General features: G+C 41.5%; 2 protein-coding genes across 5 annotated transcripts in view; both read right to left on the bottom strand.

The window, feature by feature from the left end:
• Positions 1 to 18,347, bottom strand: part of EPS15L1 (epidermal growth factor receptor pathway substrate 15 like 1) — a 35,787-nt gene extending 17,440 nt beyond the window's left edge. The window contains exons 1-23 of one of the 3 annotated variants that reach the window (XM_052699768.1): positions 18,279 to 18,347; positions 14,318 to 14,359; positions 14,057 to 14,146; positions 13,647 to 13,694; positions 12,863 to 12,958; positions 12,423 to 12,485; positions 11,479 to 11,604; positions 9,892 to 9,951; positions 9,314 to 9,550; positions 8,633 to 8,790; positions 8,020 to 8,176; positions 7,246 to 7,308; positions 6,942 to 7,027; positions 6,507 to 6,579; positions 5,840 to 6,001; positions 4,816 to 5,013; positions 4,290 to 4,454; positions 3,872 to 3,998; positions 3,701 to 3,751; positions 3,147 to 3,283; positions 2,758 to 2,818; positions 2,486 to 2,568; positions 1,054 to 1,186 (exon numbers count right to left, since the gene is read on the bottom strand). In XM_052699768.1, the coding sequence (XP_052555728.1) occupies positions 1,054 to 1,186; positions 2,486 to 2,568; positions 2,758 to 2,818; positions 3,147 to 3,283; positions 3,701 to 3,751; positions 3,872 to 3,998; positions 4,290 to 4,454; positions 4,816 to 5,013; positions 5,840 to 6,001; positions 6,507 to 6,579; positions 6,942 to 7,027; positions 7,246 to 7,308; positions 8,020 to 8,176; positions 8,633 to 8,790; positions 9,314 to 9,550; positions 9,892 to 9,951; positions 11,479 to 11,604; positions 12,423 to 12,485; positions 12,863 to 12,958; positions 13,647 to 13,694; positions 14,057 to 14,146; positions 14,318 to 14,359; positions 18,279 to 18,308 (2,446 nt within the window). In that variant the 5' untranslated portion in view covers positions 18,309 to 18,347. Of the gene's footprint in view, positions 1 to 1,053; positions 1,187 to 2,485; positions 2,569 to 2,757; positions 2,819 to 3,146; positions 3,284 to 3,700; positions 3,752 to 3,871; positions 3,999 to 4,289; positions 4,455 to 4,815; positions 5,014 to 5,839; positions 6,002 to 6,506; positions 6,580 to 6,941; positions 7,028 to 7,245; positions 7,309 to 8,019; positions 8,177 to 8,632; positions 8,791 to 9,313; positions 9,551 to 9,891; positions 9,952 to 11,478; positions 11,605 to 12,422; positions 12,486 to 12,862; positions 12,959 to 13,646; positions 13,695 to 14,056; positions 14,147 to 14,317; positions 14,360 to 18,278 lie in introns of those variants that run through there. The other 2 variants (XM_052699769.1, XM_052699770.1) reach the window with 2 other exon arrangements.
• Positions 18,348 to 19,034: 687 nt separating this feature from the next.
• CALR3 (calreticulin 3) lies at positions 19,035 to 22,977 on the bottom strand. Of its 2 annotated transcripts, none has more exons than XM_052699771.1 (9): positions 22,672 to 22,977; positions 22,387 to 22,488; positions 22,040 to 22,243; positions 21,525 to 21,619; positions 21,130 to 21,339; positions 20,892 to 21,005; positions 20,662 to 20,805; positions 19,763 to 19,855; positions 19,035 to 19,655 (listed from the first exon to the last, which is right to left on the bottom strand). In XM_052699771.1, exons 1-9 carry the CDS (start codon positions 22,799 to 22,801, stop codon positions 19,488 to 19,490), a joined length of 1,260 nt encoding a protein of 419 aa, XP_052555731.1. In that variant the 5' UTR covers positions 22,802 to 22,977; the 3' UTR covers positions 19,035 to 19,487. The 2 variants fall into 2 exon arrangements, with proteins under 2 accessions (XP_052555731.1, XP_052555732.1); XM_052699772.1 differs by having other exon boundaries at positions 19,516 to 19,655; positions 19,763 to 19,815.
• Positions 22,978 to 23,100: the final 123 nt, after the last annotated feature.

Genomic DNA, 23,100 nt, shown 5'->3' with positions numbered 1-23,100 from the left:
CACATTTAAACAAGATTTTTGAAAAGACTGATTAAAGGCTGAGTGCACACATCTACAATCAAAGCAAATTATTAAAGCTGTGTGTCCAAAATCCTTCAGTATACACAAAAGAGGGAATAAGCAGACAGACAAATACAACACTAAAAAACCATGCATGTAAGTCAGCCCTGTGAAATGTATTGCCCATTTCTGCAAAGTGTATTTGCTAGGAGCATTCATGTTTTGAAGAAGTAACATAAAGAAACCACATTAAAGAAATAACATAGGTGTACTTAGTACTTGTTTGACTCTTTCATGAAAAAAAGATTACCTTCAGCTTTAATACTTCTGTTCATAATCTAATGCTGTAGCAATGGTATGCTTCTATCTGTTCTATTGAACAGTATTTTGCAAACCTTGGATTAATCTATGGGACATCCCTGTGCTAGAAAGCACTTTTCATGTTGTCCAAGAATCTAATTCTAGCACAACTGGTTTGCAAAACCTGTCAGATCAACAGTATTTGTTGTAAACAGGATGGGTGCTGGTGCACGCTTTTCTCCAAAACACAGCAGTTGAAAGGCAGACAATCCTCAGCAGAATTACTAGCAGACAAGTAGAAAGATAAACACCTTTCAAATTCTGAACATTGACCCACGTTTACTGCAGAATTATGGGTCTTCTCATATACAGAATCCAGACCTCTTTTTTTTTTCAGGTAAGCTGACTAAACGTTCACTGCTAATATTAACTGAATTATTCTGCTGCTGTTAAAAGTAGACCTGAAACTAACAGCTCTAAAGTGGCTTCAGTTCTTGAAACAGTTTCACTGGTATCTGATTGTTTTTAAAAATCAGCTTTTTAAAAAGATCAGCTCTAGGGAGGGAGATTGAATTTCCAACCAGTTTCACTCTGGTTTATTGACAATTCCTGCCAATCTGCTGATAATCTCATACCTTCTTCCACAGCTGAAATGTAAAATATTAAGATAGAAAACTGACAACTTGTCCTTATTTCCAAGAACATACAGTAATATACTGGGGGAACTGGTTACTAAAAATAAAACCTCCTTACCACTGGGTGGTTTGGGTCGTGGAGGGACATTTTTCTTCGGTGGTAATGCTGGTGTGTCTGATTTGCTTTTGAAAGGGTCATCTGAGAATCCCATTCCTCCAAACAAGGAGGTGAAGGGGTCTGAAGCTACTGACTGCAACAGAAAAAACGAAAAAGAATGTAAGCACATTGCAGAACACCTGTTGTTTTGCAAAGGTTCTAAATTACCTCACTGAAAAGTATCAACTTCAATTCTGTAAATGTGTCCACAATTCTTGTTAATGTCAGCAGCACAAGATGCTCATACCTACTGCCAGAGGTGCCAGGACTTTGTCTAAGAGCACAACTAATAAAGGGCAGCTGTGCTCTTAATCACTTAAGTGCTTCTCAAACTTTTACCCCTAGCAAAAAGCTGAGAAGAATAAAAGGAAGTAGAACTCCCTTTTATTATTTAGTGATGGACATTCACACTACAGCAGAGCCTTCACTCCATGATAAATCAGAACCACGAAACAAAGTGTTAATGGTGAAACTATGCCAGACTGTAGAATGGGCAGCTTTTCTTCCAAGCTTTACTTAAGTTACACCTATTTGTATTTTTTGTAAAATCTTGGAAAATTCTAAAAATGCATTGTTTTAACATACTTCATATATTCAGCTGTTTTTTGTGAATGATAACAAATGGCACAACAAACTGCACCACGCAGGAAAATCTATCCTGAAATAAGAATGCTTTGTAGGCGAAGCTAAAAGCTAACAGCCACCAAAACCTCCAACCCAAACCAAACACTTCGGTATTTGTAAGGACTGCTGCCACCTACTGGAGAGCAACCTCACAAAAACACAAACATCAGAAAAAAGTAACTGCAAATTCCAAAGTCAGACTCACAAAACCAATAGCAGACTGCGACTCCCATCCAGATTAGGAGGTATGGAGATACAACCACTTGGAATACATCATATACACTCAGCTTATAACAATAAACCAAAAAACAGCAATCCTGTTAAACGTGAATGTCAGCACACGTTTTCCACCCTTCTCTGGTTCCCCATACTTATGGAGAAGTTTAAGAACAAGTTAGAATGCCATGAGAAATGCAGTCGGTACCAAAGCAAACGTAACAATATATTGCTGCACCTGCCTTCCATTATCTGGTTCCATTATCTGGATCAACTACCTTTGAGGGCAAGTGAAAAATAGATGTTACTTCTTTTGTTCCACTGATATTTGAGAATGTGTGTAGAAACTGATTTCCCCCTCTTGAACCTACGGTCTTGATTAGAACTTTTACATATTGAGATGGATTGAAGGTATTTTGCTAAGGAATTGTTGAGACTGATCAAAACACAGCAGAAATGGACTGTCAGCTCCAACACTGCAATTATATCACACCCTTCAAAAACGGTTAAGGAATTTTTAAGAGCACATCTTTGCTTTCCTCATGATTTTTACCTTTGACATCTGACTGAAGTCTGCAAATCCTTCGCCATTACTGAAAGCGCCATTTCCAAATGGATCCAATGTTCCAAACGGATCTGTAACAGGTATGAAAGAAATCACTACAATTATGCATAAGAATTTTTAAGAGCTTATTGTGAAAAAGTAGGAAATAAACAACACTTGCATTTTTCCATCCATGCGATGTTATGAGAAGATTGCAAAGAGCAATGTGCTTTCTATCAGTTGGTTAGGAAAAAAAAAGAGCAAACTGTTTTTCTTCTTACCTGGACCTTTTGAAGAGACACTGGAAGAGGTAAAAGGATCACTGCTTTCAAAAGGGTCAGGCTAAATAAGAACAGATATGTAATTACTGTTGTGCTGTACTGCACACTTCTCTTTTATGCACATCAATATTTACTGCTTTAGGACAAACTGTTTCCAGTTTCAGATCACTCTGTTTAGTGGACATACAATGGGATAAAATCAGATGAACAGATGAAATACATAGTATTTGGCTACTGACAACACTGAATGAAACCAAAACACAGTGAAAAGCACATCACACAAACACAATCAGTATTAGTTCCTAGGGCAAAATAAGAAATTACACTCAGAAGCATTCAGAAAAGCAAACTACTGTGATTAAATTAAGTACAAAGTACAAATCACTGACCTTTGAGGGTAAAGTGGAGGGCTTTGTGAATGGATCAGATGTGAACGGGTCACTCTTCACCTGCTTCTTGAAGAAATCCTCAGGGGCAGAACTACGAAATGGATCACTTTCCTTAAATGGGTCACCTCCAAAAGGATCTAGAAGGAGTATTAAAAGGTAAATAGAATGTAGCAATTAGCAGTTAGAAGAAGTAGTGTCAATAATGAACCATTTTTCATTTGACCTCATACTCACTGATTTTTTTTTCTTACTAGAAAACAAACGAAACCACCACCAACAAAAACAAACAAAAAAACACCATGGCAAACCAAGAAACTTCCAGATACTCTCTGTTCTGGGTATTAAGTTGCAACACGTACACATTTTCGGTGAATATCTGACAAGGTTACAGACTCCACTCAGTGAAAAGTTAACAGTGTGTGCAATGCATTGATCTTGTTTGCACTGACTGCCAAGTTTTTAAGCTCCCACATGCAAACCAAAAGCCAGCTCCATCTTTGTGTTTGGCTACAAATTGTCTAAGTCATCTGTCCTGTCATGGTAAGGGCTATTACCTGCTGGAGCAGGTGGCTGCTCTGCAAAAGGATCATGCTGGAATGGGTCACCTATGCAGGACAGAAAAATCACTTGTTTTATCCACTATTTAGCAAGATGATAAAAGTTTGAAAATATCATTTACTCAACAGTTGTTCTTCAAGGTCTCAGGTAAGCCATTGGTCACTTACTGCCTTTGAAAGGGTCTGCTCCCTTAAATGGATCAGATTTGAAAGGATCCTCTGACTGGAATGGGTCTGCATGCAATTCTTGCGTGTTATTGGTGAACATCAAGGCTTTACTCTTGAATGGGTCATCCTAAGAATTCAGAAAACAAAATACTGACTTAAAGGAAACACAATAAATGATTTAATTACTGCTGGAACTGTCTTAGCAGAAGAGAAATACTAATACATTCTGGAAAGTAAACTTACTTTTTTTTGAACTGAACTATGTAATATATATATTATATATATTTGGAAATAAGAAATGCATTATTAAGGGCAAGTTTATAGCAAGAGAAGTTGCTTAATGATTTCAAGATTAGGTGTAAATAACAGATCTTCATTATTCAAAGCACTCTAAATAACATTACAAATCTTTTCTTACCATTGCTCCATAATTGCTTCTTTCTGTCTGCCCAAGGCCTTCACTTATGTCTGCTAAATTTGTCAGGCTACCACCATTAACCCCATTGAGAGCTTCATTATATTCTTCTACACTCTTACTGACTTCTTGATGGCTCTCCTGAAGTTGAGAAAGTTTACTTCTTGCCTAAGTAGTGAAAAATTATTTAGTATGTTAATCTTTCAATACCGCAGTCATCCTCACAAAACTGAAGGCTGCAGCTACTATGGAACTGGTTACTTCAGAGATTCAGTAAGAAGACAATCCTTTCACCCATGGTTAAACATGGTTGCAAGACAGTTGCTTCCCCCTCCCTACCCACAACTCCCTCAGGAGTTGAACTTCTTCCGACTCAGACTGGGAATTGACCTACTGAGCCACGATCAGAAAGGCTTATTGCATGCACCACTATTTCTTCTCTTCTGTAAAGTCATCTTTCTAGTTCATGTTCAACTTCTAGCACTTTAAAGAAGGAAAAGAATGACGTCATGCAAACGACAGTGAATACCTGGTTTATTTCTTCCTGTGTTGATTTTAAAGACTTGATTATTGTTTCAAGCTGCACTTTCCCAGCCTGGATACTCTGCTCTAACTGTGTCTCTTCTTGCTGGAGGCGATTCAGCTCTGCTTTTGCTCTATTAAGATCATCTTCCTGTGATTTTAAATCTGATTCCTGAGATTGAATCTGCATTTTCAGCGATGAAATCTGAAACAAAACATTATAAAAATCAAAGAGAAATTTGAAGTAAATGTACCTCAATACATTATGAATTCATAAAAAATATGAAGGTGTAAAGCAACTTACCCAGTGTTACAGAAGATAAAAATCATACGCTGAAGAACTGCATGCTTTTTACATTACACAGAATTTTCAGTATAAGCATGCAGAATATTCTATAAAACCAAGAACTACTAGTACCTTAAATGACATAAATACCACACTAATTGTAAAAGTAATTAAAGATTGTTTCTTAAGTGGTTATCCTGTAGCTTTCAGAACTTGGTGCCTTTTCCACTGAAATATTTATCAAGTGCTACAAAGCTGATTTTTTAACTGGTAGACTTAAATTTATACAGCTGCATAAGGCTCTCCTGAAACACTTTCTTGCATGGCATTATACACCAAGTTCCTGATAACAGTATCTCCCTGAAAACCTACCTTTAAATTAAAATACTGATCTGAGTTTCACAGTGATAAAAATACACACTACTGCCCATGGACTGCCTGATGGGTCAGGAATAATGCTTCTAACTGTTCCAGTGGGCTGATGGGCTGAATATTTCACGTAGTCAAAGAACAATTTTCATAGGGACGGACTTCTGTAGATCATCTGATGGAGTGCCACATTTCTAACTGTTATGAAAGTTGTGTACGTTAACAAAATCCTTTTCGGATCTCTGTATTTGTGTGGAAATTGCTATTTGTGGTTGAAAAATTACAGACAGCAAAAGCTTGTTTATGAAATGAATGCAACTTCCTTCAACAAAAGACACAATATACTTGAGGACCTCTAGCATAAATATACACTCACCACCTGTGTTTCCTCCTGGCATTTCTGCCTTACATCATTCAGCATATCCTTCAGTTTGGCTTTCTGTTGGTCCATTTCATCCAGGCGGTCCTGAGCATCTTGTTTCTGAGCCTCAAGCTCTTGCAAGTTACTTGTCTCCCTGTCTAAATCATTTTGCAGCTCCTGAGGAAAATCACACAGTTTGTAACTTACATTTAGCTCGTGCCTTATGAGAACGATCAATCACAGAGAAAAAGGCTGGCACACTAAGCAGGATTTTCTATGTCATACAGATTATTTCCTATGTACACACACTTTCTTTCAGCAGGAATTCACAGATATTGTACAAATCAGTGCCCAGAAGAAAGAAAGGAACTGTGATGCAGAACACATGTAATTGAGTTACCTTTACTATGAAAAACAAACTCCTTCAGCAACGTTAGTCAAACACTAATTAAGACATTTCAAACCATTCATGCATCATTATCTATTTATATTAATCAGCATCAGAACAAAACATTTCTGATGGAGAAAAGGAAACTAAAGACCTTTCTGTAAGTTAGAGAAACTCCCATGCAAGAAGGAGACTTGTCCAGAAACCACATATGGAAAGGCAGAAGAAAGAAGGCTTCTCACTGTATTATTTTAGATTACAAAAATCAGTGATTATAAATATAGGAGTTTTTACCTGAACTTCATTCGTTTTCTGTCTAATTGAGTCTTCCTTTTCCCTAATGTCCTGCTCCAGAGAATATTTTTCCCTGTAAGATAAACAAGCAAATGTTTTCATGATTAGTTAAATAATACAACACACGTGCAAGAACCAAGTAAATATTATTCTGGAAACAGCAAACGAACAAAAATCTTTGTGGAAGTAATGGCACATTTCAATTATTCTTCAAAAAAATACGACCTATTTTCGACCTTCTGCAGCCACCTGGAAGACTCCAGGCTGACTACAAAACTTGCCAACTGGATGGAACAACTGGGAGAGTCATTACCAACCTCAGTGACAAGCAGTAACAAACAGATTAAAAGAAAATAATTGTAAATGACATCAGCACTATAAACTCAATTGGTTTTCTTACTTCTAGATTTACAGTCAATGGCCCACAGGTATTACCTCTGCAGCTGTGCAATTTCTTGACTAATATCATCTAGTTCCTTCACCCCTGTAAATTCTCCTGATCCAACAGAACTTGAACTATCCTGTTAGGAACAAAACAGCCTATTAGAACACAGCTGTGACAGATCTTCCTTTACAAAGGCTGAAGACAAAGGTGGGACACAATTCTCTTGCACAATTCCATCATGCAAAGACCAAGAATCAAAGACCATAAGTGCAAAGAGAGAGGAGAAGGTATAGAAAAAAACTCTGAGTTCTAAGCAGGGTGCACAAACAATTCTGCAATGTTACTGTTACTCACACGACGCATTTCTGTTAGTGCTGAGATTTCAGTTCTTACAGGAGTCAAGTAACCTGACAGAGTCTATAGAAAAAGGATACAGGAAAAAACTTAAAAGGACTAGAGCAATGGCAACAACAGAAATATATTTACAGACTCAAAAGCTGGCTAGGAAAAGTAGAAAAGTAATGGAAAATGCTACTTAATTTACAGAAAAGGTGAACGCACAGACATGCCAAAAGTGTTCCTTAATAGAAGTTTCAGAAACACAGAGACATGCTATTAAGAAAAGGAACAAATAACATTCAGTATAAGATCCAATGCTTTCATGATCAATAATATGTTATTTACAGTGATGGACACTGGATTACAGACTGCTATGCTACAAAGATAAGCCAACCACCAATTCCCAGAAGCTCATTACCCTCCAGATTCCCATTAGGAGAATTTCACATTTTCATGGGAGGAATTTGGTCCTGGCCACAGCCAGAGCCAGACTACTAAAAGTCTTCCAGCACTTCCTAAGGAAGGTTTTTTTTAATAAAAAACCAACTACTTTGTGACAAAGGAGTATTTTTCCAGTTCAGCTTTTCTCAGTTATTAATGAAATGTTACTGCCTTGTTTTGACATTTTTGTCAGTTTTGAAATGCAAAAGGAAACATCACTAAAATGAGAAAAAAAAGCCATTCTTTACCATCACACTGCAAAACATAAACATTACGAAATTAATACTCATGGACCATTTCAATCAAGGCACACAGGCTCTGTGCATCTACAAATAAGCCACTACTGACCTGTATGGGCGTATTCCTCTCTGTGGGAGGGATCATATCTGGGGACAACACTTGTGGAGGATCGATCCCTTTACTGACCTTCTGTTGAATGAGATACATTGCTAGTGCAAACTGATCTTTGCTTAGCTTTCCCAACTGTCTTGTATCTGCCAAAGCCCTGGTAAAAAACAGGTCATACTTATAAACAAGGAAACTACTCTTCTTTACCAAAAAGTCTGAAATAAAAAAAACATACGTAAATTTCTTTTGTTTTAGCCCCATCACAGCTTGTTTATTGCAGTGAAAAAGCTCCATAGAGCAATTTCTATCAGGCATACTGGACTGAATAGAAGAACATTATGCTGACAAAATCTTCAGAACACTAGAACTGCAAAAAACAATCACAGTTCAGTCTGATCTACACCCCCCTCCCAGGACAGCCCAGTGAGAATCTATTTCTCTCTTGATTTTCCATACAGCCCACATCATAATCCTGCAACAGGACAAGCAAATGAGGCTGATGGCTTTTTTTTTTTTTTTTAATTGTTTTAGTGTTAAGATTATGATTCTGAATGGATCAACTGCCTTCCCAGACCAGTGAGATGCAAAAATACAGCTACTAGAGAATTCTTACCATATATGTGCTAGGAGATTCTGAGACAGACCTGAATGCATAAAAATGTCCTTTACTTCTTGGCCACTCACAAAACCATCCATATCTGTGTCTGTTTTTAAGAAAATGTCATCGTATCGCACTTTCTCAGACATTGGCACGACCCAATTCACAGACAGCTGTAACAGAAAAGTGCTACATTTCAGTAAAAAGGCTGAAAGAGTCGAAAGACAGCGAGGGCAGAACGCACAGCGTTCTTCAGCATGCAAGTGCTGAATGTATCTTGCACAAACTAATCTGATGGCAAACAATTACTTCCCTTTTCCCATGAATCTTTCAGCTGAATACTACCTGAATTAATAAATACTAAGAAAGAGTTATTCATCAGCTGAAAAATGCTAATTCTTTGGAAATACAGACCCAGCTACCTTCACACAGGAATTTTAGAAGGCAGATTAATTATTTTTATTTTTTTAATTAAAGAAAACCTTTCTATGGAACGTGAAAATTCTCCATTGAGATTTGCTACGCCTCATGTTCACGTAACTAAAATTCACATGCTCTTCCTCCATTCTCTGGCCATTTTCTCCACTCAAAAAACCTTGTATTTTCAGAATGCTTACACAAGGAAGCATTTCCCCTCTCCTTTTCACCCCCCCCTTCACTTTACTGATATGGAAGGAAAAAAAAGAAAAATCACACCTGTACTTGTTTGGTGCTGTGCTTGGGAGACAAACTCTCCGTGCTGTTCAGACTGCTTACGCTACCATGAGATGGGGTAGAACGCAGGCTGTCTTTTGGAGGAGGACTTGCAGGGAGAACAGGAACTGCACCAGGAAAGACAGGTGTCTTCTTTCTTTTAGAAGGTGGTATGAGAGAAGGGGGTAACAGTGAAGGAACTGGCTCTTTCTCGAGAGCTCTATAAACCAAATGCATTGCCTGCAAAGGCAGAGAGGTCAGATATAATGTTAACAATGAAAAAAAAAAAAAAAAGCAATGAGATTTTCCAGTATCAGCAGTTTATGTATTAGTAAAACAAAGACAATAAGATTAGAGAGAGAGACAAGCCAGAGAAGAACATGATTGTGAATGTTATTATAAAAATGTCAATCTTGATGACACAGGCAAGAGTTCAAAAGGATTGAGAAAGACCATAAGTGCACGTGAATGATTTGGATCATGAAACAGAACGCAGCAGAGCAAAGCTGCAACACTCAGGTAACAGCAGAGCGATTGGCTCTAGCAGATGCACTATGAATTGAAGACATAAAGCAACCTACCACAGCGAACTCATCTTTGTCCAAGTGACCATCTTTATCAATATCACTGAGATCCCAGACCTGCGGCATTTATGATAAAAACAAGTTACATTCTGTGCCTTTGATATCAGCTGTCAAATATTAAGCATGCCTTCTAACAGCTTCTAACACATTTTGGTGAAAACAGCATCATATTAGATCTAGCTGTGATTCTCCTGTGAAACAGACTGGTTTGGAGTTTTCTGGCAATGTCAATCAAATATTTTGTGGAAACATTGGCTCTAATAAGTCCAGCACATAAGAGATGTATGTTTTTCATCTTCCTGTGTTGCAATTAAAGATTCATCAAACTACAAACATCCAGGGATGTTTTTGTGATTCCCCAGATGGTGTATGCTGACATATCATCCCAGTTTGCTTTGTAAGAAAGTTAAGACACTTTAGAAAAGTCAATATTTCTCATTTGCATTTCACTTCAAAAGTCTGCTTTCCGTTTCAGTCAAAAAACATGGCCAGCCCTCAGAATTTTCTGCAAGAGAATTTAAGCATCTGTCAACTTTATTTCATTATTAATGTCAAGTACAGACAATGTCTTACATAGAAAGGTGCAAAATGTTGAGTGTTCTTTCTAACACCTGGCCATCCCTGGACACTGTCCAACCAATTATTCTGAGTGTACAGATTGCACACTGAGGCTCCACCATCTGACCTCTGCTCCTGGCTTTTTCACTGTGTGTCCACACAAATTTAGGACACTTGATTTATGTCCCTTGCCCATTTAGCCCCTCTCCTATCCCATGTACAAACTCCTCTGAACACAAGTAAGCTTCCTGCATTTCTGTCACTAAAGTAACACAATCAAATATGAAGAGTTCTAAGATTGCTTCACAATATTCAAGCGCAGAATTAAAACAATACACAGATTTTATAGACAATATATTGAGTTCTTCCTGAAGACACTGGAGTATATGATAATGCAGATACAGCTCTTACACACGATGTATAAATTCTCCATCATATCAACATGCAAAGAGAACACTAAGGAACACACTTTAAACTGAAGCTGAAAACCGCTTTAAGGTCTGTTGCTTTTGCAAATACAGAAAGGATGCACTGAACTCAGAACTATTTATAAATACACGTGAAAAAAATACTTGGCAATTTCACAGCTACAATGAACTAAGATGCTGTAAAGTGCTCTCCTGTACAAACAGTAGACAGATTTAATGGTATGGCTAACAACTTGCATTTGGAAAAGTGACAAAACAGTGGAATCCAATGTTATAAAAGCTATTAGGGTTTAGGAGAACGTGATTTGTTGTTGTTTTTTTTCTTCATTTGTTTGTGCTTAATACAACCACAGTCAAAATTTCTACCTCTTAAAATGAACAGGGAGATAATGGAACCAATCTACTCGGGGGCCCAAACTACTATTATTATTCTAAACGGATGACTTCAGACACTACTTAACATTCCTACTTTTTAGCATGCACTTGATGTAAAATCCAGCTAAAAGCCTATTTATGTTGATAAATTACACTTTAATATTAAACACTGCAGGTAAGAGAAGCTAAATAGAGAATAGCTAAACCTAAACAGCATACTTACCCTTCCTAGGATATCAAGAGGTAGCTTTGAATTCATCAGAACTGGTTTTACTTTGTCTCCTGAAAGTAAACCATTTACTGGCAAAAGGCTTTCAAAAATACCATCAAACTTTGCTTTTTCTTCCACCTAGTTGGTAAGAAATAGCCTGAATAAGTAAAAAAGTGTGCCTGCGTGAGTGTTGAAAATGAGATCTTGCAAGAAATTAAGACTGGACAGTAAAGCATTCATTCTAAATTTCCAAGCTTTCTCGCAAGTGTTGCCCTGATGGTGGAGCTTAGTTTCAAGGCTAAGGATGTGATATCTAAGAGATTTTAGCATGCAGTGTAGAAAATACATTTCTACAGTGTTCTGAAAGGACAACAAATTCTGATTATGACACTCCTGATAAGACTTTAAACCAACTAAGAACTGTTTGTTCCAAAAGATCAGCTTCCCACTTAATGGTACAACATATAAGTGAAAGATCACATTAGAAGCCATTTTGGAAAACGTTTGCAACTGCAAAGCAAGTAAACGCAAATATTCCAATGCTTCTATCACAAGCTCCTTTATTCCAATGACACATATTGTGTATTATCACTAAATACTACGTGAACTCAAGCTTTAAATTAATTCTTCAGGATGAATTTGCTGAAATGCTTCACTGTTCTCAGTGGGGTTCCTTATACAAGCATCAAAGTGCCTACTATTAGGATTCTGGAAGAAATCCAGGCAGAAGATTAAAATTCGCTCTGTCTTAAAAACATCACACCTGGGATCGTCACAGGCTTGTTTAATACTTCATTCAGCTGTAAGCTCAATATTCTTTACCACACACAAGTCTGCCATCAAGGAAGGACTTTTGAAATGGGAAATATATTTGATATCAAATTCTCTCACTGGGAACACCAGAGACAAGGAAAACATGTAGAGAATGAATGGAATGTGTTGTCTTTCACACTTACCCTAACAGCCCAGTGAGTCTCTGCTGAAGGTGGGGTGATCATCAAGGGACTGCTGGTGTCATGCTAAAATGAAAGTTTTATTTTTATTCATACACACACACAGAAAGAGGTGAAGCTGTAGTCATGCCCATTGCTATTCACTGTTGTTGACACAGTTCAAAAACCATCTCTCCCCTCCCCATAAACGGAGGTTTTAGCCACATCAGCTTAAAAGCACGGAACGAGCTGACTGCAGTTAAACTTGCACTGACTTTGCAGCCCAGGATGGGGCTGGAACTTCACAGGAAGACAGGACAGTGGCAGATGTGCTGTGAAACACTGATGGCAACCTGAAGTCTGAAAACCATGATGTTTATAAAACAGATGATTTATAAAACTATTTCAGCTGAAGCTTTACTTCTCATGCAATGTATGCAAACATTCAGGTATGTATTACTTACAAATTTAGGAGGTGGCACAGTCAAGTTCAGGCTGCTCAGGTTCACCTCATGGCCGTTCTGTGCGCACGCTACGAGGCGCAATGCCACATAGAAGCCCTACAAACAATAGTGCTTTCTATTAAAATAAGCAGCCAGTTTAACTCACCAGCTCCAATAATCCATTCAGGGTTTTACCAGCAGCATACACATGACCCCGAGTAAAGCACGGAAACAACAGATGTGCAGCCCCATGCAGTCACTGCACTGCAGCAATACCTCGCTGCTTTCAGAAGAGATTCCGAAAAGACTTTGTAGTGACATGGAACAAGGAGTAAAAATCTTCAAAGCTGGTTTTTAAGGGCTGCCTCATAACTATTTTTAACTTTTTTTCTTAAGAATTAATAACATTCAGAAAACAAACCAACAATGCTCCATAGGTACACAAAACTAGAGCATGTGTTATTCCAAGTCATTCAAATAATGCCAGTACAAGAACGATTTCTAAAATCGATCCTAAAACTATAGTTTGTATTTATTACTCTCAGTGACTGTGTGTCTATGTATCACACACTGATTATTGAGAAAACAGGAGGAGCAGAAAACAAGAACTAACTTCTCCAGCAGCCTCACTGAATAATACATTTCAACATCAGCAGCACCAAAAAACAAAAAAAAATCTTGTAAATGAAAATTTAGAGGGGGAAAAAAAAAGCTAAGGGGAATTACTGTGGATATCAGGGTTTTCTGGAATCAAGGCTCCACTGTAGAAGGCAATGTAAGAGGTTAACAGGAACGTTTTATTTACCTGTTTATCCAAGTACCCTTTACCTTCTGGATCAGCCAAATCCCATATCTGTGGAGATACAAATTAAAAGCCATTGAAACTTTAAAATAAAATTTAACTCAGTTCAACAATTCATGCTATACGCCTTTTCAAACTGTTAATTGCAACTGCCAAGTTATGAAATACAGTTCTATTTAATTCTCAAGTTAACAACAAAAGCGTGACAGCAGACACAAGTTTTCCTCACAGATCCCTACAAAGCCCAGAAAAGACCCTGAATTCTTGGCAGCCAGTGGTTAACCTGGAGGTCAAAGGATCCGATTCACACTCCATCTCACCTGCTGTCATTAACCCCTTCTGCTCAGTCTTAGCTGCAGTGAAACAAATGCACAGATAATTACTGCAAACATTGCCTCGTTCCTCCAACTCACCTTTCCAAGGACAATATCAGACAGACCAGACTTCTTAAGAAACAGCGCAGCTTCGCTTGCCCCAACTCTCCCCATGTATGTTGGATCTACCTGGAAGACAGAGGTTTGCCTTCAACTGAAGGATGCCATGTAGGCAGAGACAAGAAACGAAATGTCTTATTCATGCTTCTGTAATATGGCTCCACTCAGTGGAAAGGATTTACAGAAGTTTAGCGTGGGAGAGAGGGGAAGGAAACTGTGCTTCAATCTCCTGAAACTTACCTGTTTGTAATAAGTTTCATACAGTGGAATCCCAGCAGAAAACTGAAAAACAAGAGGGATGATAAGAAAATAATGAACTGCAATCAAAGACTGCCTGCATTTAGTGACCACAAGAAAAATAAAAAGCACATAGTACCCTGTGCAGTATTTTTATCAAAAAATGCATATTTTTAAAGAGTTCAGGAAAAAAGTGAACACCAGGGTTTATTACCAAATGTCATAATTCCCTGGCAATGTTGTTTGAAGATTTCAGCTTGGTGCTACCACTGCATTACACAAAAGCAGCAAACACAAAGGCGTGTTCTTGGCACACCAAAAGGGCAGACTTCTCTCCCCAAGGTTCCAAGGAAATGAGAACTGCAATTCCTAAAGAGGAGAAGCCCCAAACACAACTCCTACAACAGAGAGACAAGTCCTAGATGTGCAGCAGTTACACCTCCTCACTGTTCTCCAGCACTGCTACCAACAGCAAAAATACTACAATCCAACCACTGTCTGAAACAAGTCACCCCTCATGGCAGCCAAAGGCCTTTAAAGGCAAACAACAAAACAACCCAATAGAAAAGTTAATGACTGAGATGCAGAGGTGTTGAAACATCCCAAAGCGCGCTTGGGACGACTGCTCTCCACCTGCAGGACATTACTCAGACACCCAACAAAGGATTCCTTCATTCACTGTCACCTCCCAACCTCCACCTTTCTCCTGATCACCCAAGCTGGCTTCTGGAGGTTCTGCCCACACCGAGAAGGGAGAGAGAAATAGCACAAAATAAAATGAAGACTGATGAAGAGGAGGAAACGTCATGTTACACAGAGAATCTTCCCATATGCTTAAAGTAAACAGGGCAAATCTTAATTTAAGGAGCTATCCAATAATACCACCCTTGTTCATTAGAAGTGGACACTGAGCTCTCTGAATGCCAATTATTCTACTGGGCTAGCACAATTTTCAGAACTTTCTTAAACATGTTAAACGTTCTCCATTTAAACCCATCAGCAAAGGAAGCCACTGCATTCTGCACACCACCAGATGCCCTTGCTCTTCCAGAAGCAGGACGAGTTTCAGAAGAAAGCCGTGGCCATAACTCATAAGCCTGACTCATCCTTCTGCTAGCTAAACGAACAGCATGGATAAGCCCTGTGTTCCTGTCCAGAGTAGGAAACGCATCACTCAAAGATGAGGAAATAGGAAACAGTCTGTCCGACTCTGAATAAAACATGGTATGCTTTAGCCAGCTGCACCCAGCCCGACACCTCCCACTTCTTGAGAGCCCAGAGCAGCCACAGCCAGCTACAAGTTCCTCCAACCGATTTGGCAAACATCCTAGAGCACTGGATTCATCCCAGATAGAGCAAACCACTCCGGCAGCAGCGTGGAATGATCTCACCCGATCACCAGACATTCCTCCCATCTTCATTTGATACTGCCAGCCTTGACATACAGCTGACTTACCTGACAGAGGAGGCAGGAATCCAGGGTGATGCGCTTAATGCTGAGAGGTTTCACACACAGCAGTGTGCATGCACCCAAGTGCTGCTGGAAGCACTTTATCACTCCACTCTCTACTTGCACTATTTTACAAAGATTAAGCTTTTCTGGCCGATTTACCTAAATGACTGCATCTTTGTGATGAAGCAGACCAGACAAAATGGGTTCAAGTGACAAAAATAGCATAGCTGCATATCTACCCATCACACTACGCAGCACACGCTCACATCTCTACGTCCCTTAACGCAGACCTGAGAAAAAGGCCGCAGTAAGCTGCTGTCATCAGAACAGTTACCAAACTAATTAGTTTAGCAGTATTAGTAAATTAATACTAAACCAGTTCCTAGCAGCCCTCTTTGCTGAGGTCGCATCAGGGCCACAAAGGGCACTGCATCAGATGAGCCATTTGCTTTGTGCCCTCCTGCTTCACAACTTTCTTCTGGCTGCTCTCATCACATCACACGGTAGATGAGAACAGGTACTCTGAAAGGGGAAAACCAACTGTCCCACAGAGATGAAAGCCAAAAGACGACAACTGCTGCCCCAGAAAGATTACCTTTGCCTTGACTCCACCTGCTGAGTACCCTGAGCTGCCTCAGAGGACAGATTGACAGCACTGTTCCAACATCTCTAATGCAACTGTACATAACTTTCAAAGGTTGTAAGTCAAACACACCCTGCAGAGTGGAAAGACTAGAGATAAGGTGACCAAATATTCAAGATAATAAAGTTACCAAAGGTAAATCAAAACCAGTTTCCATTGTTACTTCACACGAGGAGTGATTTTAGGCGCTGGCTCTCAAACTTTGTGCACAGCCATCTTAGCCAAGGACAGCTGAGACTTGTTAAGCACTGTGCATGCTGCAGGCTAGACATCTGAATTTTCTTTCCTAAAAACAGAACGTCATAGAACAGGAAGAACACTGTAATTAAATTCATGTATTAAAACAAATATAGCTAAATGCTTTCACATGTCTCAGCTGCACATGTTGCTTGTGGCTCCTAGCATGCTGCCATCAACATTCTTATATCTAAGCGAATGCACTGCAACACAATGGATGTGTAATCCCTCCTATTCCTTTTAATACCAGTTCTGGCATTTGTTGTAACAAGCAGATATCTTTGCAGTAATCGTGAAATTGAGACCATTACCAGAGGAAGTTTATTCATTTCCAGCAAAATTCTGTTTCTGCCCTCAGCACAGCTTCCAATGAATTCATTGTAAAATAACGCCAGAACAGCAGATGTGTTCACAGAATATATTCACAAGGGCTCTTTTTTTCCTCAAGACAATGTACTATGCTATACAACAGAAAATACGATTGATAGCATCAGAATTCACACAATCTCCAGTAAAAGAAACACTCGATGCGTTTTTACCCATGTACAACAACAAACCCTTTCAAATCCAGAGACCATTCTACATACACGTTTGGCAACGCTTTGCTTCACTTGAAAACTGTCAACAATTTGCACACTTGTGGATGTACTGGATCTTTCTGAATGTCCACTTAATGACAAAATGTTAATCAGGAGCCTTCCTGCTACCCAAAATGCTAAGAAAGCAGCGCCCTCCCTTTATAAGGGACACGGCAAATTTGTGTTACCAAACATAAGGCAGTTCTATCAAAAGGTAAGGTTTTGGTGTCACAAATGACAGACCTGCATGTGTCAGGAGTTGGGCTGGTGACCCTCGGGGGTCCCTTCCAGCTCGGGATGTTCTACACTCCTAGGAAATTCACAACTAAGCGACATAGCTACATTTGCATGATGTGAATTATCAGCAGCGGTTGTTATGAATTCCTGCTTGGCCTAGCCGTGACACGAGGATGTTTTGTTCACGGGGCTCCTGTTTTCATTTGGAGAACACAAGAAAACCGAGCATCTTCACGTACAGCACAGACGTCAACCGCACCGCTCAGGCTGAAATTATTCGGGGGAAATTAAGCCAAAGAACTCCGTGACAGCAGCAGCAGCAGCACCGCCCCGCGATGTGCGGGCCGCACCTCGGCCAGCCCGCGGCTCCGGGTCCCGCTGCTGCGGAAAGCCCCGCGGCCCCGCGCCCACGGCGGCGCTGCTCGCGCACTGCGGTCGGTCCCGGCAGCCGAAGGAGACGTTAACGGCCGGAGCGCCGGCCGACGGAGCGCCACCGGCGGGCGGAGCGAAGCGGAGCGCAAGGAACGCGCGGTGCCCGGAGCCGCGCGGCCTGCAGGACGGAGCCCATCGTGCCGCCGCCCCGCCCCGCCCCGCCGCGTTCCTCCGCTGCCCCGGCCGTGGGCAAACGCCGGGCCCGCGTCCCAGCACCGACCCGGCCTCAGACGCGCCTCCCGCGGCGGGAGGACCCGCGGCCGGCCGGGCCCGCTCCCCGCTCCCCGCTCCCCCTTCCCCGAGCCGCGCCGGGCCGCCGGGCCCGGAACCCCTCCGCTCGCCTCAGCCTCAGCCGGGCGGGCCGGGCCGGGCCGGGCCGGTTACCTGCTGGCTGAGCGGGATGAGCGCCGCCATCTTCCTGCCGCCGATTCGGGCAGCGGCCGAGGCGGGGGGGGGGGGAGGGGGCGGGGCGAGCGGCGGCGGTAGGCGGAGCGGGGCGGGCCGCGGGAGGGCGGAGGAAACGGCCGAGAGGAGCCGCCTCGGAGCCCGAGCGAAGCGGGCGGGCGTTGTGTGGGCCCTGGCCCCGGCCGGAGGAGAGCAGCCACGGGAGCCGTCGCAGCTTCACGCCGTGGAGTGACGGGCAAAGCGGGGCCTGGAGAGAAGCGCCGGGAAGCGAGGCGAGGCTCTGACGGAGCGCTGAGCTGGAGGAGCCGCGTCCGAGTTCACTTTTGATTGTGTTGCACAAAACCTCTCGAAACAAAACTTCCACCCCATTAAGCTGCCTCGGGGCTCCGGTCAAACGTTCAGTGTGAAGAACAACGCTAACAGCTGGTGCCTGCGCTCACAGAGAGCAGGAAGCAGCCTGAATGAATGCAAGGTCACATAAAAACTACACTAAGAGGGATTTGTTTAGCAAAAAGGTCAAGGATGACACCCTGCTGTTTTCCAGTAGCTGTCAAAGTTCTGCACCCCGAAGGGCCATTTAAGTTGTCTTAAAGGACAGAGGATGGGGATCAGTGCAGGAATTTGACCTCAGTTTGGTCACAGTGCCGCAGCTGAGACAAGGCCTGCACCACTCCTTCCATTCCCTCCTTACTGCATAGAGATTTGGAGAGGTAATGAAAAGTGATGGGCTCAAAGTCTGGCTTCAGATTGAACCAAATTTATAGCATTACAAACAAGAGCGGAAAGGAAAAAGCTACGCATAGAAGATGTAATTACTAGAGAGGCTTGGCAAAGCTTATCTCTTTAGTTTGAAGTAGGTTGTGAGAATGCTTCACGTATCTGACATGCTGAAGCCTTTAATGAAACAAAGCTTATTTTGGTAATCAGCATGAATTTACATTTCATATTAAATCATCAAAAAGTCTCAGAACATCAAAACAAAATGGGTATCTTAGCACAGTGAAAATATATTTAATAAAAGTTACCCTGTTTAGTAGCTAATTTAATAACTCTATTTTTCTAAAAACTAACTGAAAGAGTTCACAAATTTAAGATTACCACTAAAAACATCCTGTTAATACAGCTTCAATGCAGACTTCAACAAAACATCAAAGTCCTTACAGAGCGATGTGAGCATCTTTCAAACGATTACAACTCCTCTTTCTCGACAGGACTCTTCATTATTCTATCTTTCTGAGATTCGCTTTTTCCCTCTCGTTTTTTCTTAAACCATTGCTCAAAGTTTTCTTCTTCCGTGACCCTTTGTCTGTGCTGCTCCTCTTCAGCCTGCCTTATGTTCATTTCCTTTTCAGGATCCTAATGTTAAGATTTCATTTTTGTGCACCAATAGAACATAGCTCAGATTAGACAGAACTCTTAGCGCAGCAATAAGAACTGAGACTGGTAAGACTTTCACGCATTACCTTTGTTTCTCCCCACGTTTCATCTCCAAAGTCTTCTGCATAGTCCTCATCATCTGTTATCAAGAAATTGTCAAAAATTGTGCCAGCTCTCACCTTAGAGGGAGGAAAAATAACAACTGAATGCCTCTTTATTTTCCTTTACAGTTCTACTCTGTCTTTCAATGTCTTTGTATCGCATTCAGTAGGCAGTGAACACGTTAAGAACTCCACAAGCTTTTACAGAATTTGACAAAGAAACATCTATGTTTGGAAAGCTACTTTCAACATTCAAAACAACGCGTTTTAACTTTCTTTACTGCTCTTAGGAGTGCCAAGTCTGATTGCTGGCTGGGCAGGAAAGCTGAGGAATTTCTCAGAGCGGCCTCCAGAGGGCAGATTTCGTCCCATTAATCTCAGCGACTCAGGAGTACCTGAGCTGCTGGAAGCCTCAAGTCAGGTGGAGCAAATTACAGTTTGCAACTCTTACACTGACGAGTTTGGACTTCTCCCTCACTTATCTGTAGAGGGTTATGAACCAACACATCTTAGAAACTTTGTCATCTTGTACATACATTTAAATAAAAGCAAGTAAAAAACACAGAATCTCAAAAATCACAGAATCCCAAAAAAGCAGAATCTCAGAACTGTAGGGGCTGGAAGGACCTCCAGAGATCATCTAGTCCAATCCTCTGCTTAGCAGCCTCTGTGGACCAGGTTGTGCAGGTCAACAGATAACACTTATATTAAAGCATAAACAAATTGCCACATGCCACATTTACGAGATATGGTTTAGTGCTTGTGGTACTAATAGGAATGGGAGGGTGGTTGGACTAGATGATCTTGCAGGTCGTTTCCAACCTTGTGATTCTGTGATGCCCAGTGAAAACTAAGTCCTTTGTTCCCCTATAAAAGCAACTCACCTGCCAGATATCCAGTCCGATGGCGCCAATGTTTTCATAGCTGTAGATATTGCAGTCAGGTGAGTAATGCGGATTGTCGATCTGTGGATGGGGCCAAACGCCTCTATAGTCTGGGTTATCAATCTGCCTTGGCTTCCACTCTCCCTAGAACAAACCATGTATTCAGAACGCAGTTGGACAAAGAAGAGTTGAAGTGCCACAGCCAGCTAGAACTACAAGGTTATCTGTACTTTGTATAGAGGATTCTTGACCATAGGATAACTCCACTCTCCATGCACAGCATGATCCCAGTCTTCTGGTTTCTCATCACTAGTATCCATAATGTACTCAGGTTCATCCCAATCCTTTGAAGACACAGAAAGACTAACAAAATCAAAAACATGGGTAGTTCAATCCATAAAATGAATTCAGCGGGAATGAAATAATTCAATAATGCAAAATAACTACAGATTCAAACTGCTGAGTTACCTCAGGTTTGATGTCATTTGGATCATCGATGTGGGCTCGATCATCCCAATCACTGGGTTTCTTCACTGCTGGATCATTAATTTTCCTTGGTGGCAAGAAATCCAAATCATCCTCTAAGTTGCCCAAAGCAGCCACTTCGTTATCAATTTTTACTTCATAAGTCTGGTCTGGCCTTATGATTAAAGTATACAGATGTGTATATCCATCAACCTGGGTTTTAAAGAAGGCAAATAAGATATTTTAAAAGCCTTAAGCACAGCTTATAGAAACTGCCTTGCATCAGAGTCACAATTATGCCTGCAATAGTGGTTTTTTTTCCTTCTTACATAGCCCTCTGACTGGTGATCCTAGAGTTTGATGGGAACTCAAGGTTTACTTTTGAAACCCGTGTTTACCTTACATCTGATTGGTTTCTTGACTGGATGAAGTTTATTCTTGTAATTTAAAATAACATGGACTTTCTTTGTCTCAGATCCACAAATATCTGGCCCTACAAAGAGATCATATGTTTTGTATCCTTAATTTCATTGCAGAAAAATGCAGGTTGCTATCTATGGCATAGATTGAAGGATTATGTAAAAATTATGTAATCACACCAGATACCTAACAACAAACCTTGAGATACAAGCAAAGAATTTCACTAAGTTGCATACAAATACCCTTAAGGGCAGACAACCTCTGCTACATAAAGGTAAAGGCCTGAAATATTTGAACGCCCTTCAAGTCAGCTGAGAATTTAATGCATACTTTCAGAAATTTCAGGTATAGAACAAATAACTGCTTACAGCCACAACATTCCCATTAAAACAACTTTCTCCTGAATGTTTTTGTCATTTCCACAAATATCCTTCAGTAGCTGCACAACAGCAGTGGCAATGCTGTGCCAATGGAGAAGCAGTTACAGACTCACCAAACATGATGTAGTAAGGGGAAGCTCCACTCAGGTTCTTCTGATCCAAGTCCGAGGAAAAAATCTTTACATATCCCCCACCACAATCTATCTTCTGCTCATGTTTCACAGTATACTGAATGACCAGAGTCTTCCCTTTGTTACTAAACGGTTTAAATCGTGAGGAGATTGCATAAAACTTGGAGTTTTCACTTGTTTGTAGACCTATAAAGGTATTAAGATAATATTCATACTTACATTTCCCTCAGTTTTCTTAGAAAAAAGGCCTTTTCCCCTCCCCACACACGGTGGCTCTATGCAGGCTATCCTGAGAGGGCCCCACACTGCCTCCCCGTGCCCCCACATACCTCTGTCTCTCACAGGATCCCCGTAGAACTTCCCAGCAGAGAGCTGAAACGTGCCGAGGTCTGGCCTCGACTCAGAGCTCACCCAGCGCTTCTGCCAACCACCTGCTGGGCCGGGACCGAGAGACAGAAGGAGTGTTTAGGGCAGGGCAGGGCAGGGCAGGGCAGGGCAGGGCAGGGCAGGGCAGGGCTCGGCTCCTTCCCGCCCCCCCTCCCCTCAGAGCTCGCTCACCGCCCTTACTGCCAGCCACCTCATCACACCCTCACCCTCCCTCCCTTTCCCACAACCTCCGTCCAGAAACTGCTCCCGGAAATACACCGCAGTCCGGGCAGTCCCCAGCACAGCCCCAAGGAGCCCCAGCCGCAGCACGGCGCCGACTGCGCTGCTCCAGCGCCGCGCTCCGGGCCCAGCCGCCATCGCTCTCAAACAGCAACGGCTTCGCGCCTCCGGCCGGTCCTCCAAACTTCGCGCCTACGCCCATTCTATACTAGGCTCTGATTGGCTACGCATTCCCTGTCTTTTATAACTAACGTTCCGATTGGCTTAGAGTCCCCAAGGGAGATGCAAATTGCACGTGCCCGCACTGCGCGGTGCATGCTGGGACTTGTAGGCGGTGCTGACCGGCCGGCCGCAGCATGTCTCCTTGGGATTGGTTGGTTACGCCCAAGGGTAGCTGGGGGGGGGCGGGGCTCTGTGTGCAGCCAATGAGCGGACGG

Source organism: Tympanuchus pallidicinctus, unplaced genomic scaffold (genome assembly GCF_026119805.1).
Source record: "Tympanuchus pallidicinctus isolate F22 unplaced genomic scaffold, pur_lepc_1.0 scaffold38, whole genome shotgun sequence".
Classification (NCBI taxonomy): Eukaryota; Metazoa; Chordata; class Aves; order Galliformes; family Phasianidae; genus Tympanuchus; species Tympanuchus pallidicinctus.
The sequence above is the reverse complement of the archived record's forward strand: the minus strand, read 5'-3'. Positions and strand labels throughout refer to the sequence as shown.